General features: G+C 55.4%; 1 protein-coding gene across 2 annotated transcripts in view; it reads left to right on the top strand.

The window, feature by feature from the left end:
• LOC133219656 (phosphofurin acidic cluster sorting protein 1-like) overlaps positions 1-15,706 on the top strand; it is a 41,873-nt gene that overhangs the window by 25,460 nt on the left and 707 nt on the right. Inside the window, exons 3-24 of one of the 2 annotated variants that reach the window (XM_061367122.1) lie at positions 3,975-4,064; positions 4,430-4,555; positions 4,741-4,903; positions 5,011-5,102; positions 6,077-6,157; positions 6,933-6,992; positions 7,391-7,542; positions 11,151-11,244; positions 11,541-11,612; positions 11,914-12,044; positions 12,153-12,285; positions 12,393-12,497; positions 12,966-13,072; positions 13,357-13,511; positions 13,607-13,717; positions 13,796-13,898; positions 14,221-14,253; positions 14,587-14,629; positions 14,723-14,765; positions 14,869-15,010; positions 15,173-15,396; positions 15,575-15,688. In XM_061367122.1, coding sequence (XP_061223106.1) covers positions 3,975-4,064; positions 4,430-4,555; positions 4,741-4,903; positions 5,011-5,102; positions 6,077-6,157; positions 6,933-6,992; positions 7,391-7,542; positions 11,151-11,244; positions 11,541-11,612; positions 11,914-12,044; positions 12,153-12,285; positions 12,393-12,497; positions 12,966-13,072; positions 13,357-13,511; positions 13,607-13,717; positions 13,796-13,898; positions 14,221-14,253; positions 14,587-14,629; positions 14,723-14,765; positions 14,869-15,010; positions 15,173-15,396; positions 15,575-15,688 — 2,374 coding nt within the window. The remainder of the gene's footprint in view (positions 1-3,974; positions 4,065-4,429; positions 4,556-4,740; positions 4,904-5,010; positions 5,103-6,076; positions 6,158-6,932; positions 6,993-7,390; positions 7,543-11,150; positions 11,245-11,540; positions 11,613-11,913; positions 12,045-12,152; positions 12,286-12,392; positions 12,498-12,965; positions 13,073-13,356; positions 13,512-13,606; positions 13,718-13,795; positions 13,899-14,220; positions 14,254-14,586; positions 14,630-14,722; positions 14,766-14,868; positions 15,011-15,172; positions 15,397-15,574; positions 15,689-15,706) is intronic. The other variant, XM_061367123.1, reaches the window with a different exon arrangement.

Here is a 15,706-nt window from a genome sequence, read left to right on the forward strand (position 1 = left end):
CTGCTTCCACCTGCCTGACCAGCCACCAGGCAGTACCAGGGTCTGCTGAGCCTTCCTAGGAGACAGATGGAAGCTGTAGGCAGCTCCAGCGCAGCCTGCCTACGGAATGGCCTTGGATGGATCCATCCCTCCTGCTCCTCTCCTAGGTAACAGATGAGTCATGCTAGCAAGAAGCTGTTTGAAGGCTGCTCAGCAAGCATTGCCATCTCCATCTTTCGGATGGAAACAGCTGAGGTATGGGATTTGTGGAGGACCTGCAAGCTCCCAAGGGGGCAGCTGGGGACGAGTGGAAAGGGAGCTAGATTTTTCTTCATTTCGGTAGTATCTGTGTTGGATTAAGGAAGTTACCCATCAGGAAGTTGCTGCTCTGACAGACAGATTGCACACAGAGAAAGCTCTGACCCTGCCTGAGAGGGGCTGGCACCAGAACAACAGCCCCAGCTCTGGAGAGAGTCTGCTCCATGAATGTCTGTGACCCAAAGAGCAGTGTAAGCCTGCCTAGAATATCTGATCTCACAGTGGTCGTGCCCTTCTGGTCTTAAAAGACAGCTTCCAAGTGTGGCATGTGCTGTTCTCTGCTCCTTCATCTGAAAGGACCACTGTCAAAGGACTAAGGAAGCAATCCATGTCTACAGAACATACCGTTTCCCAGAGGTTATTTGAATAGTTAACGTTCAGTGGTTTCCAGTCTGAGCTACTGTGAAAAAGGGGACTTACTCTCCTATCACTTGCGTGGTTTTTAAACCTTTATTATTTGGTTTAACAGACCAGAGATGTCAGAGCTTTTCCTTTTTGTTCAGCGTGGCATTAAGAGATTCAGGTGTGCTTGGCTCAGCTCCATGCAAATGCAAATCTCTGTCTTGGCACTGTAACTGATAACGGTGCGAAGGGAAAGTGAAGGAAGTGGTGCTCCCTCTTGGCACAGATGCACACTGTAATCCAGAAATGCCCAGTCCTGAGCTGGGAATTGAGGAAACAATCCAAGAAAGAAGAAAACAAGCACCAGCACTTGCAGCTCCTATGGCAGGGGCTCTGAGAGGGATGCACATCCTCCTGTGGCTGCTGACTCAGGTTTGACCCTTAGTGCTGCTGGAGAGGGATGATGGAGAGAATCTCTCTCAGTCCTACACAGAGGACCAGAATACATTCTACAGAATAAGCCAAGCTCAGGAGCCTGTTGTCTCTGCCTGCTGCCCTGGCCCTGCTCCTTGCTGGAACTGGGGTTTTCTGCTCCTACTTGCTGTGCATGGAAGGTACCTGCAGTTTTTCTGTCTACACTTCACTCAAATTCCCAGTGGTGCTTTGCTGCCTGCATTGCCCTGGTCTCCCATACTGCATTCTCCTTTTCCAGTTTGGTGTGCTCTTCCAGCTCAGCCTCATGCTTTGAACAAGGCCCACCAGGACAGATTTATCCCTGAAGTTGGGGATTGTTGCAAACCAGGGCTGGGCACCATGCACATGTGCATGGGGGAGAAAGCTCCTGTAGGTTTTCAGTCTATTGGGTAGTGAAGATCGAACCATTCTATGATTGTGTGTATGTGTATTGATGAAAGAACGGATGGTGGACAGTCTGTCTGCAACAGACAGCAAATAGTAAATGTGCTGTAGTAAATGGTCACAGTGACCACCTATCACCTCTTACTAAAGACACGTTCAGGAAGGAAGTGCATTCTTGGCCAGGAAAGCTCACAGATGGCGAAGGGGGATGAGCTCCACCTCCTCCAGTTTAGGAACACCTTTCATTCCTGGCACGCTGGCTGGGAACACTGCTGCAGACAGTGTAGACCGGGTCTCTTGAAAACCAAAAAGGGTTTTCCCAAGAGCTTGTCTCTGCTTGAATATCAGTGAATATCAGTAATGCTGCATCGCTGCAAAGTGTGGAGGCTTTTCTTACCGCCCCTCTCTAGGTGCTTTGGTTTTGTTTTTCCTGGCTACAATGGGTAACACTAGCAATAGAGGTGCAAAAAAGGGCTTTATCAGCACCAGCCAGGCCTGCTGGATCCTGCTTCCTATCAGCAAGCTTCCTTGGTGCTCAGACATGCCTGTGTTATTGCCATTCTCTTTGATTCCAGAGGGGTTGTAACTGTGGTCTCTTTCACAGTGCCATCTGCATGCTCCTCTCATGTCTTCTGGGGCTGCTGTCTCATTTGCATTGGAGATCATAGAACCACAGACTGGTCTCAGTTGGAAAGGACCTTAAAGTTCATCCAGTTCCAGCCCCTGCCACAGGCAGGGACACCTTCCACTAGAGCAGGTTGCTCCAAGCCCCTGTGTCCAACCTGGCCTTGAACACTGCCAGGGATGGGGCAGCCACAGCTTCTCTGGGCACCCTGTGCCAGGGCCTCAGCACCCTCACAGGGAAGAATTTCTTCCTAATGTCTCATCTCAGTCTCCCCTCTGTCAGGTTAAAGCCATTCCCCCTTGTCCTGTCCCTACAGGCCCTTGTCAAAAGCCCCTCTCCAGGTTTCTTGTAGCCCCTTTAGGCACTGGAGCTGCTCTAAGGTCTCCCCTTAAGGAGCCTTCTCTTCTCCAGGCTGAACCAGCCCAGCTCTCTCAGCCTGGCTCCAGAGCAGAGCTGCTCCAGCCCTCACAGCATCTGCATGGTCTCCTCTGGACTCACTCGAGCATGTCCCTGTCCCTCCTGTTGGCTTGTGCTGAGATGAAGAGCTGGGGGCTCTGACCTCACCTCAGCTTAGCCAGATCTGGGATTTGTCTGAGTTGCTGAAGGGACTCTGGCTATGGGTAACTTAGGATCCTGCTGGCTATGGCATCTGCCAGGATAAAGCTGGGAAGGGATGGAGATGCAATGAGGTTTTGGGAAGGACCCAGTTCCTTTGTGCTGTTGTGCCTATTTGTTTAGCTTTGACCCATCTGCTCACAAGCTCACAGTGTAAATGAAGGAGTGCTCACAACAGCCATGGTAACTGATGCTCAACAGCAGCTGTGCTGGCCTAGCCTGTTGCCTCCCTAAATCAATGTCTCAGCTCTCTGGCCCATTCCCAAGGAGGCAGGAGAGAGTGAGGAACCACCAGGAGCTATTTTGTACTTGGAGCTGGTCCCGCAGCCCTGGAGTGACACAGCTAGTAAGCACAGGCCTTCTGGGGAGTCTGTGAGTTGTGCCACCCTGCAACCAACAGAGCCTGGTGCATGCAGACAGCAGTTTTCATCCCCAAGTCATTCAGTGCCTCTGTCAGCAGCCAAGCTGTGCTGATAGTAAAGACACAACAGAGTCACAGAATCAACCAGGTTGGAAAAGCCCTTCAAGATCATCAAGTCCAGCCATTCCTAGCACTGCCAAGGCCACCACTAACCCATGGCACTGAGGGCCTCGTCTACACGGTTTGTGAACACTTCCAGGGACGGTGACTCCAGCACTGCCCTGGGCAGCCTGTTCCAATGCCTGACTGCCCTTTGGGGAAGGAATTGTCCCCAATATCCAGCCCAAACCTCCCCTGGTGCAGCTTGAGGCTGTTTCCTCTTGTCCTATCCCTTGTTCCTTGGGAGCAGAGCCCAGCCCCCTCCTGGCTCCATCCTCCTTTCAGGCAGTTGTAGAGAGCGATGAGGTCCCCCCTGAGCCTTCTCTGCTCCAGACTGAACCCCCCAGGTCCCTCAGTCATTCCCCATCACATTTGTGCTCCAGGCCCTGCACCAGCTCCGTTGCCCTTCTCTGGCCCTGCTCCAGAGCAGTAAAGGAAAGAGCTGCAGTGGGTATGTGGTTTGAGTGCCTCTCTTACTGCCCCCCTGGGGCAAAGAACCATTTACATACAGGAAGCAACAAGGATTGTTGTCCGAGGAAAAGGCTAGAAGGAGTTTTCTGAGACACAGCTGGGCAAGTGGTGTGGAACAGAACAGAGTCAAGACACTGACTCTTCCCTTGTGGGCTGTGAGCACCAGTGAGTTGTGTGTGTGGTGCACTGGAGTGCCTGGCCAGGATGCTCCAGCTGAGCTGTGTGCATCTGCCTATCTTGTTGTAGGGTTCAAAGCGAGTCCTGAGATCAAATGAATACGTCCTCCCGCCTGGTGGCCTGATGGAGACCGAGCTAGAGCTGACCTTCTCACTGCAGGTACCTTGTGTTGCCTGGTCACTTGGGTCCCTCATGCTCCCCTCACCTGGCATTCCTCAGCAAGCACGGCTTTGGGGGTTCAGTGTGAAGGGGGCAGCCTCTAAGGAGGGGCCTGCTGTGGTTGCCTGTGCTTAGAGCACAACAGCGCAGATTCCTGCTGCTGGCCAGCTGCCCCATTGCTTCAGGGGTGGTTGTGCTGGGCATGGGGGTTTAGAGAATGATGGGGAGCGGAGGTGTTCTTTGAAGGGCACCTCAGAGTTCAGCAGGTCAGCTCCTGCTGTGCATCAGCACTAGGAAGGAGGTTTGTAGCTGCGTGGCACACTGAGCCCTGCCCTCATGCTGCCATCTTCCCTGGGCTTCCTCAGTACCCACACTTCCTCAAGAGAGATGGCAACAAGCTACAGATCATGCTGCAGCGGAGGAAGAGGTACAAGAACCGCACAATCCTGGGCTACAAGACCCTTGCAGTGGGCATCATTAACATGGCTGAGGTATGGGGTGCTGGGAGCAGAGGGGACTGAACGTGGCTTCCCTGTGCCAGCACCAGGAAGGGAGCTGGGCCAAGGGCAGGCTCTCCGAGCTGGGAGTGCTCTGGCTTGTTGGGTAGGTGTAAGACAGGGGTGGGCTACCAGCTGCTGTTGTGTCACCCTAGCAGGGGTCTTGTCTGTCTGTCTAGGTGATGCAGCACCCAACGGATGGTGGGCAGCTGCTGGGCCTCCACAGCAACATGAAGGACGTGAACATCCGAGTGGCCGAAATCAGCATCTACTCTTTGTCCAGTCAGCCCATTGACCATGAGGATGGGAACGTTCCTTCAGGGCCTAAAATCAAAGCTTCAGGTGTGTTAGTGCTCATCACAGACCTGAAGGCAACTGCCTGCCTTCACTTCACGGGAGCTGTGGCAGGCATCATGCTTAACTATGGCATCTGCACTGTCTGCTTTCAGATCGCTCCCCAGACATCGATAACTACTCTGAAGAAGAGGATGACAGCTTCTCCTCAGAGCAGGAAGCCAGCGACGATGCTGTGCAGGGTCAGGTAAGGGAGAACCTGGCAAGGGGGCTCATGTCCTGCTCCCATTTCTGCAGCAAGAGTCAGGGGCTGAGGGTCTTGATCACCCTGAGCCCTCTCAGCTCCTTTGTAAACAGTTGTCATGGTTTCAGAGGGCAGAGAGCCACAATACCTGGCAGCAGGAGGAACTGCAGGCTGCTGGCAAGTCCATGGTGGGGCAAGGGACTTTGGAGATGCATAGGTCTCACCCCTGTGTTGTTGGAGCTGTCTAATCTGCAGCATAAAACCCCTGCTGAGTCCCCTCCATCTTGCATCATGGTTCTCTCCTGGGTCCCTGTGGTAACAGGCCAGATAACAGGCTGTCTCTGAGAGAGCAGAGGTTTTAGGAAGTACAGTCTGGGTCTGACAATGGTCAGAGGTGGCAGACCTATCCCAGCCCTGTGATATGCTATGCTACTGCTGTTGGCTGTCCTCTTGTTGTGGTGTCTACACTCAAGGCCAAAAGAGACTTGTGGTAGCATGCCAGTCAAGCACAGGGACAAACCCTCTTCAGGGTCCTCGACATTACTTGTCACGTCGTGCTGGGTTCACACATCAGGGCTGCGTCCCTGGGAGTTGTGTGTGTTGTTGAGACTGATCCCTGGAAGGACACTTTTTGGGAGCCCTGAGCAAACCCTAGAGACGGGAGAACAGGACAACACAGGGAGGCTAGGGAGTGCAGAGGAGAGTTTTAGGTTGTAACAAGAGCTGCTGCAGAAAGCTGCTGTATCCCCTCTGCATACTGCTAGAACATGTCCCTCTGGAGGAACCTGGGGGGGCAAAAGAAGGTCTGTTGGGGGGCAGTGTTAAGGAAGGAGAAGGAGCTGCATAGGGAGAGGTGACCAAACTGAGAAACAAGACTGGGAGCAGAATGGACAAAAGCTTTTCAAAATGGGAAATGTGGGAGACGGCGCTCCCTGCACTCTGCGTTGCTCTGATGTGCTGTGATCTTTTGCCTGCAGGATCTGTTTGATGAAGAGGATGACTTGAGAAAAACCAAGAAGGCTAGGAGGAAAATGATCCGAACCACATCAATGACCAGAGTAACATCAGCATTTACTGAGTGGTCAAAGAAATGGAAGGGATTCTCTTCCTCCCCTCCTTGCAGGGAGTCAGAGGGCTCGGGGGGGAGATGCTGGCAGTGGTGCAGAGCAGGGAAGAGAGCCCTTGGCTCTGAGAAGGATTAGCAAACCTCTTCCCATTAATGAGTTAGCTTGCTGCTCAGAGCTGTCCCACCTCATGATCTGTACTGGGTTTAGTCTGGCTTCATATCAAGGATGGTCTGGGTGCAGCACAGTATTGACTTGCTGCTGTGGCATGGTCTTCTCTCTTTCCTCCCTGAGGAAGGGGAAGGTTGGCTCCTGAAAGGGTGAGCCATCAGTAACTCCTCTGCCTGTCAGCAGCAGGGGGGAGCTACCCTGCTGTCCAAGTATGTCCTCATCCCTGTCTCCTTCAGCCCTGCAGTTGCCTGGGCACCTTCTTCCTGAGTTTGTCCCCATCTTTTCTTGCTTGAAGGCAGCATTCCTCAACCAGATGGTCTGGGGAGAAAGGGGATTTAAATGGTGAGAAAGTGCTGTTCCAGCCTGGAGCAGATAGAGTCTGAGTCCTTGTGCCCTCCACCATGCCCAGACACAACAGCTTCTTGCAGAGTCCAGATTTAGTCCAAATCCTACAGCAGATTTAAAGAGCAAGGGGCATCATAGCTGACCTTGGGCCCATGGACCCAGAAAGGAGCTGAAGGCACGATAAAGAGAGCAGCAGGGGCCTCCATGTTAGGCACCTTGGAAGTGATTTGACAGGGGTTTGTTTCTGTTTCAGCAACCAAACTTCAAGCAGAAATTTGTGGCTTTGCTGAAGAGGTTCAAAGTGACGGAGGAGGTAAGAAGCAGGAAGGCTGCTGCACACGTGTCGATGTCAGAGGGCTGCTTCCCACTCAATGGGAGCACAAGGCATGAGGTGCATGGTGCCCAGGGCTGTTGCCAAAGGTGGTGTGAGACATGGCCCTGACTGGGCCTTGGGTTTTCCAAACCTTCTTGCCTCAATACAGCAGCTCTGAGCCTCATGCTCAAATCAAACCCACCTTCCTGTGGGGGAGAGGGGCCAGGGGAGGAAGGGTGCTGTCACCCTTGCACAGTTCCACAGCCTGGGTTTGACTCCCTGAGGTGGGAAAGGTGCTGTGGTGTGTGCCTCATGGCTGGGAGGGAGCTTGTGCATGGTCTGGCCTGGGATGCAGGTGACTCCATATCTCTCACTGCGCTCTGGGCTTGGTCCCACAGGTGCTGGACTCTGACCCTGTAGACCAGACCCAAGAGGTGGAAGAGGACTTGGGCTTGCTCTATGACAGCCTGGAGGAGTGCAACAACAGTGACAGCGGCCCGGAGATTGAGGACAATGAGAGTGTGCACAGCACACCCAAGCCCACCCTGAGGTGAGAGTTGCAGGCAGTCACAAGCTGACAGGTCTACAGGACCTGGAGGAATGCCCTACTTCTCTGTTGCTTGGGCTAACGTCAGCATTGCCTTGTCTTTACTCCCATCACCATCTTCTGTTGGCACCACTGAGCTCCTCACTTGCATATCCTGTTTAACAAACTCAAAACTGTCCATTAAAACTGACTTCCTTCACATTTAATCTCATTTCCTAGCAGCCCAGCATCTGACACTTACTGACCTGCTGGAAGAGTACCTGCTTGATCTGGGCCCCCAGTCTTCCCAGCTCTCATACCTTTCATCTGACAGTCTTGGCTTTCTTGGGGCCCTCCATGCCTGTCTTTTGAGCACTTTGTGACTGCTTGGGCCAATCCTTGTGTCCCTATGAAGCCTGCATGCTGCATTCCCACCCTTTGTGGCAACCATCAACAGTCAGCAATGTTCCTCACCCCATTCCCCAGGCACCCAGTGGCTTGACTTGCTCTGCCAGAAGCAGCTGGCTTGGCACAGAGGTCTCCAGTGGACTGTGCAGTGAAAGCAGGCTTCTCTCCCATGTGCTCTGTGTTCACCTGGCCTCTTTGCTCATGGCTGTTCTGGTTCCCTGCTGTCCTCTTGTGAGAACGTTGCCTTTTATTGTCTTCCTATTCAGCTGCCTCACAGTGCACTGGGTCTCTTCTAGACCAGTCAAGCTTACTTGTCCTTGGTGTTTCTATGGTTCTCTATTTAAATATCATCTGGATTAGTTGGAATCCCTGCTGAAGGTACTTAGGTAGGGGTACCAGACTTGCTCTAGCCACAGGCAAATTGGTATTAAATATGCTGGCTTCAGTGGGGAGGAAACAGGAACACGACAGAAGTCATGTTTTCCACAAGTGGTTGTGATGGAGGCAGCAGGCATGTGGTCAAGGTGGTCTGCTGGAGCTCCAAAAGGAGTTTCACAGGGTCTCTCATCAAAGGAAACAAAGGTGCTGTGGGAGGAAAAGGAAGGTCTTTTTGTGGTCAGATAATGGTTTGTGCATGTAAACTGTAAGAGAAGTCTATTGAGAGGATTTAACATAAGACCCTGCCCTGCTTGCAGGCATCTGGTCACTGGGAGGGCATCCTACAGTCAGTGCTGGTTTGTGCTTGTACCTGCCCTTCCAGCCTTCCTCAGGTATTTGCTACTGTCTGGTGGGACAGCCTGTTGGGCTCTGGGCTGTTTCTCAGCCTGTTCACTAAGCATCTTTCCAGCTTGGTTTGCTCTGAGTGCCCCAGGTTCTGACAGTGCTGAGTGTGTATCCCCTTGAGTTCAGATCACTGGCTCTGTCCACTTGCAAAGGAGATGTAAGAGCTGACTGCCAAGGTGGTCAGTGTAGACTGCATGGTTCTGAGGCCCTGCATAGCCACCTCAGCTGATGGTGACCTCCCAGCCCAGCCTGTAAATTCAAGATGTGATCCTCATGCTGGATTTATTTACTCTCATAGACAGCCTTGCTAGACACTGAATGTCTGTGGAGCAAGGTAGTCCTTAAGGGTGAGCAGTAGCCAGTGCCTTGGGTTGGACCACTGGTGTTGGGAGCAGATAGCCATCCATTTGGTCAGCCAGGGAGGCTGCCTCTGCACTGGTGTGAAACTGGAACTGGAACTTAGGCTGTTAGGTCAGTCAGAGTCTTTGACTGAAGATCAGAGGGGAAGGAGCAATTGTCTCCATAGGTGACTGGGAGAATGGGCGGGGGATAAGGGGGTCATTCATTGAAAACAGAAGGGAGCTGTTCAGAAGGACTGGGATTTACCTAGATCTCAACCTGCAGAGACTCAGACTCAGTCATATAGGACAGCCTTTAAACTGCAGGACAGGGAGAGCTGAGAACTATGAAAGCTTCTGAACTGCAAGTGAAATAGGCCAGAAAAGGACACAGCTTCCATGAGGAACGGGGAGACAGCTCCATTTATATGGGGTGTTGAAAGCCAGCCCAAGTGTATACAACTCTAATGTCTAGCAAAAAGGGGTGTTGTCTGTATGGACTGAAATTGCTGGCTGAGAAAAGGCAAGTGTAGACTGTACAGGGGGTTGACAGTGCCTGAGATCCTGGAGCAGCAACGGGGAGGGGTGGAGAGAGCTGAAATCTGTTAGTGACAAACAGGAGACATCATTTATCCCTGTGTGACCTGGAGGAGGTGTCCCACCGGGCACGATTCTGACTGTAAACCTGGACCTTTGGTAAATGAACATGTCATGAAGCAGCTGCTCATGGAGCCAGTGAGAGGAAAATTGAGTCTTAATTCTAGCCAGTGCCCAAACACTGCTGCTGAAGGGGTGCTCTGGGGGGGGACCCATCATTTACCAAGGTGAAATGTCCTTGTAGGAGCAGTGAAAGCAAAGGAGTTCTTGTGCCTGGCAGCACAGCATACTGTACACAGGGAAGGAAACGTGTTAAAAGGAGCAGCCAGGATGTTCAGAGGTCTGTAGGTACCCTGCAGAAAGCTGCAGATAGACCCAGATAGGGGCAATAGGAAACAATGGAAACTCTGGCAGAGTCCTAACAGGAGAACTGCTCTATGTCCTACACCTCTGTGGCCATCCCTGGAAACCTGCAGTCGTGTATCCCCATCTGCAAGGGGATCTTTTCCTGGGAGCTAGTGAGCAAATACATCCTTAGCTTAGGGTGAATAGCTCAGGTGTGCTGCAGGGAGGTCACACGTTGCAGGTGGGCTGCAGCTGCGGCAAGGGTTTTGGGAAAGCTGGCAGGTGAGATCCAGTGATGGAGCCTGATTGTTTCCTGAAGACTGGTCTTTGAGCAGCCCATAGGATGTGCAGGCAGTCCTTGGCAAAGAAATAATGGGTGGAAAAATGGAATCAAAGGCAGAAGCTCACACCATGGTGGCAAAGACAGTCCTGGTCCCCCAGGAGAGTTGCTGTGTTGGGGTTTGGGAACAGGGCCTTGGAGCTGCACTATGTAACTCTAGCAGAACATCAGCTCAGAGACCTAAAAGGCAAATTTAAGTGCTGAGGAGCAAAACAGGACATTGCTGTGCTACTGAGGTGTGGTTCTGTGTGCATGTGGTCTTCAGAGCCTCGGGAAGGGGGGAAGCAGAAAGGGAAGGTGGAAGCTGCTGCTCAAGTGCAGCAGTAGTGGGAAGAGGCAAGGAGCCTGGAAAAGGGAGAGCAGAAAGAAAGGCACCAGACATCTGTGGAGGCCTCTAGAGGGGACAGAGAGGTTCAGCAGCACGATGGAGCTGTGGTGTTGACAGATGCCATGTACCAGGGAGATGGGGCAAGGTGGTGGCTCCTCGCCCAGGTTCACTGCTGGCTGTGAGGCAGGGAGACCTCAGCTCCCTGGGGGCCCAGGTCTAGGCCTGTTGGTCTGGGGTGGCCCTGTCCTATCCCTGCACCCAGCATTGCTGCAGCAGACGGGGCTGTGTGGGGCTGGCAGGTCCATTCCTAGGCTGTGCATTGCTCGGCCACTTGGGTGTGTGGCCCACTGGGATCTCTCCACAGTGCTCTGTGCTTGGGACAGGCCAGCGGGGGTGTGCTGGGGTCATGGTGACTTTGTTCCTCTCTTATTCCTGCCTTTTTCTCTCCCATCTGTCTGTCTGTCCGTCCGTCCGTCTGTCTGTTTCCCTGCAGGCGTTTCTTTGAGGGAGTCTCTCATTCTGGTTCCCAGACTGAGATCGGCAGTCTGCACAGCCAGAAAGGGCAGGATCAAGAGGCGGGCAGCCCTGTGAGTTACATCACCACCATCACCACCACCTCTTGCCCCCTTCCCTCCCCAGACAGCCCTGCAGCCCCACAGTGCCTGCAGCTCCCTCCGAGACCACAGCTCCAGGCAGCACCTGCCTGGGGCTGCTTCTTCCCTTCTTTCCTCTTCTTTTTCCCAGTGCAGGCAGAGAGGTAGTGATGGGGGGCATCCTCTGGGGCCAGACACGGGGCTCCCCTGTGGGAGCCAGGCATGGGTCACTGGCCGCTGCCCTGCTTGGGGTGCTTCATCCTTCCCTGACCCCAGTCCTTGTCCCCCAGGGCGAGCCAGACAAGCGGAAACCAGGAACGCTGCGGCCACAGGAGGAGCCAGGAGTGGAAGTCCCTGCAGTGGTGAGTCCAAGCTATGGGATGCGGAGCAGGGCTGGAGCTCCCTCAGGCCCTACCTTGCTTTCTGGGGTACCAGAGGTGCCCACCAGCCTGGGACCAGGGCTGGGGTGGGACGGGTAGATCGAGCTGGAGAGCAGCAAGAGTGGAAGGAGGGTAAGGGTCTGCAAGAGATGCAGCTCGGTCCCCTCCAGCCCTGCAGCCTTGGCTCTCCAGCAGGCCACCATCCTTGATGCGGGTTACCCATGGGTGCAGGAAGCAGGGCAAGGAAAGCAGTTTGTGTGATGTGACCGTGTGTCACCCTCAGGAGCTGCCCACAGAGGAGCCGTGTTCCCGACTGGCCCCCCCAGAGGCTGCCACGAGGGAGAGCAGTGTGGACAGGCTGGCCCAGCTGGGCCCCGGCACCAAAGCCGAGCTCCCCAGTGCCGTGTCCCCCAGGTAAGGCGCATCCATGCCCTGTGCCACGGCTCACAGTGGCTCCCTGGAGCAAGTGGGGGTTGATGGAGGTGATGTTTCCTCAGTGGTGTTCCTGTTCCTCTCCCACAGCAAGGCCGAGAGCAAGCAGCTGTGGCGTCCCCGCAGCACCTCCGTGAAGGACCGGCAGAGCTCCAAGGGACAGGGCGGCCGCACCAGCAGCCTGGACAGCGAGAGCTCTCCGGACTCGTGGCACGGCACCCAGGTGAGCCCATGGGAGCCACCACACCTGGAGGCTTCTCAAGAGCCCTGCTTGTCCTTGAGCCACAGGCAGAGCAGCCGGGGTTAAGCTTTGTGCTGATGCTGTTGTAGGTGCCCCGAAAGTCTGTTTACGATCAGCTGAACCAGATCCTTGTCTCTGATGAGCAGCTGCCCGAGAGCATTGTGCTGGTGAATGTGGCTGAGTGGCAGGGCCAGGTGAGTGGTGTGATGGGAGCTGGGTGCTGGGGGAAGCTGTAAGCAGAGGCTCAGCTGAATGCAGACACCTGAAGTGGCACAGAAGGATTTTGGAGTGCCACGGTGGGAAACAGCAAGAGAAGGGAATGAGCAGAGCGGGGCTGAGCCTAGAGCTGGGCCCTGCTTTGGAATGGCAGGGTTTAAATCAGAGGGTCCCAGCAGAGCCTGGTTCTTGGGACAGTTTTGCATTTGCCAGCACAGGGTGGTGGCTGTTGTGCTCAAAGGGGGGCTCGGGTAGCCACTCTGGAGCAGAGGCAGGAGGAGCAGGGATGCTCAGGCATGGAGCCAAGGGTGGCTGGGTGCTTTTAGCCTCCCTGCATGGGGACCGGGACCCCTGATCTATCCCAGGGGACATGGAGTCAGGCAAGCATGGGCTGGTGCTGGCCAACCACCCCCCCGGTGCCTTAACCCGAGCTCTCTGCATTGCAGTATGTGAGTGAGCAGCTCCAGGCGCACAAGCAGTTGGTCGTGTCCACCTGCTCCGTGGCAGACATCCAGGCAGCCTTCAACACCACTGTCTCCCGCATCCAGCGATAGTGAGTACAGCTCGGGCTCAGCCTGGTGGCTTCCTGTGACTGCAGAGGAGGGCTGGAAATGGCTCTGGCTTCCCCATGGCTCATTAGCATCCTTTGGGATTGGGGACACAACATAGGAGCAGGTGTAGGCCCTTGGGAAAGAGGGGCAGCCCGGTGCTGGTTTTGCCCATAGCAGTGCTCAGCAAGGTGGCAATGGTTAGCAAGGGGTTTCTGGTGCTGGGTGGGCTGACCCCTGTGCTGAGCCACTGCTCGTCCCTCACTGTGTGTTCCTGTCCCTTTGGCAGCTGTAACTGTAACTCCCACATGCCTCCCCCAGTGAAGGTGGTGGTGGCAGGCGACCAGAGCTACCTGAGCGTTGTCCTGCGTTTCTTCGTGGAGCAGCTGGCCAGCAAGACCCCCGACTGGCTCAACTACCTTCGCTTCCTGCTTGTGCCCCTGGGTGAGAGCCCCCGTGGGCCTGGCCTCCCTTTGTCCTCTCCTACCACCCCCCTGGCCTTTCCTGCCTGGAGCCAGCCTTGCCCTTCTCACCCACAGGCTCTCACCCTCTGGCCAAGTACCTGGCCTCGGTGGATAACAAGTACAGCACTCTCTTCCTTGACACAGCGTGGCGGGAGCTGTTCAGCAGGGCTGAGCCCCCCATCGCAGGTGAGGACCTGGGCTCAGCAGTGCTCTGAAGGGGAGCCCAGCTGCCAGCGAGGCCCTCATACCTCCTTGCTCCCACAGACACTGTGGACATCGCGGGCCGTGTTGCCCAGTTCATCGCTGGAGCCAGCCTCTCCCACCAGCTCCCCATCTCCGAGGCTATGCTGACCTACAAGCAGAAGAGGTGAGCGTTGCCCTGGAACATCCATCCTGCCTCATGGTCCCAGGCTGGGGATAGGCAATGGGGATAGGGGACAAGCGAGCGAGGCCCCGTGCTCTCCTCTGTGCTGAAGGGAGTGGGGTTCACTGTGACAGGCCTACGGTGCTACCCCCTGCCACCCCCCGGTGCGCTCGGCCCTGTGACAGCCCCACTGGTGGGGACTGGCTGCCAGGGCTGGGCTGGGCTGGGCTGGGGGCCGCGAGCTGGCACTGTGCTGCCCGGGGGATGATGCTCGTGTTCCGGCTGCACTCTCACCTCTCCCTTCTCTTGGTTTCTGGCACCCAAGGAAGAGAAGTCTCTATTTTGATTTTTATATCAGGTATTGGCTTGTGCTTGCTGTGCCGCTGCCTGGTTCCCCCCCTTCTCCCCCCATGTGCGTCCGTCCCTCTTGCTGTGCAGAGGAGCTGTGACCCCCCAAAACGGGGCAGAGCTGCCCTCCCGCATGCAAGCCCTCCCTCAGCACTGGAGGGAACGACTCCTTGCCTCCTTGTGTAGTGTGCCCTGTGCTGCCATGTTGGGAACAGGGGTTCCATGGGAGGGAAGGCAGAAGAGACAGTCCTGGTGGCTGTGAGCTAGTGTGGGGGTCCCTGGGCCGCAGTGCACTCGGTGCTCAGCACACCCAAACCCTGACCAGCCTCTCTTCCTTATGCAGCCCTGATGAGGACTCCTGCCAGAAGTTCGTACCCTTTGTGGGGGTGAGTGTGCTGTGGGGCCAGTGGGCAGTTTGGGCTGGGGGGAGAGGGGCAGTGCTCTGCCCTGCTGACGCTGGGGATCATCTGCCCTTGCAGGTGGTAAAGGTGGGCCTGGTGGAGCAGTCTTTCAGTGCCTCTGGTGAGTCCCTGTGAGCCCATAGACCCTGGGTACCTTCTGCTTCACCTCTGTTGGTGTCCCCCAGCCTGTTTCCCCCCTCCCAACCCACACTTTCCCCCCGCAGTGGACTCAGATGATGCCACAGTCTGCACCCCATCCCTGCTGAGCTCAACACCAACTGCCACTGGAGCAGCCCCCTACGGCAAAGAGACTGTGAGCACCCCACCACCCTCCCCGTCTGTCAGCAGTGGCCTCTCCGGCGCTGGGTAAGGAAGCCCCGTGCAGTCTGAGATGCTGGGGTGGGAAGGTTTGGGGTGCTTGTGGCAAGGCTGCCACATCCTGGAGTTATGGGGTTCTCAGAGCGGTGGGGAGGGAGAGGAGCAAGGGCAGCCACCGGTGTGCTGCATGGTGCTGCCTGTGTTGCCCAGGTCTCTGAGCCCTGGTGTGGAGGTGATGGGCCTGCAGGTGGACTACTGGACAACACAAGGGCTGGACAGAAAGAAGGAGGGCGAGAAGCGGGAGACGGGTATCAAGAACACGCTCAAGAGCAACTTCCGCTCACTCCAGGTCAGCCGCATCCCCGGCACGGGGGAGCTGGTGTCCCCTAGCACCATGGCCATGACCGTGGTCACCAAGGAGAAGAATAAGAAAGGTAACCAAGCCCACCCTGGGGTGCTTTCCTGCTGCAGGGCCACAGTGTCTTGCTAAAAGGGCAGGGGGGAGCCTGCAGGAGGGCAGGGCTGAGACCTGGCCAGCCCTGGGGTGAGGGCTCCCACGCAGGGCCAAGCAGAGACATCCTGACATTGGTCCTGTGTGTCCTTGGCCCCCAGTGATGTTCCTGAGCAAGAAACCAAAAGAGAAGGACCTGGAGCCCAAAAGCCAAGTCATTGAAGGGATCACACGCCTCATCTGCACAGCCAAGCACCAGAACACCATGTTACGAGGTGAGGGGGCTGGAGGGG

Source organism: Neopsephotus bourkii, unplaced genomic scaffold (genome assembly GCF_033783945.1).
Source record: "Neopsephotus bourkii isolate Nb327-2 ecotype Australia unplaced genomic scaffold, CSIRO-AGI_Nbou_v1 NB_1373, whole genome shotgun sequence".
Classification (NCBI taxonomy): domain Eukaryota; kingdom Metazoa; phylum Chordata; class Aves; order Psittaciformes; family Psittacidae; genus Neopsephotus; species Neopsephotus bourkii.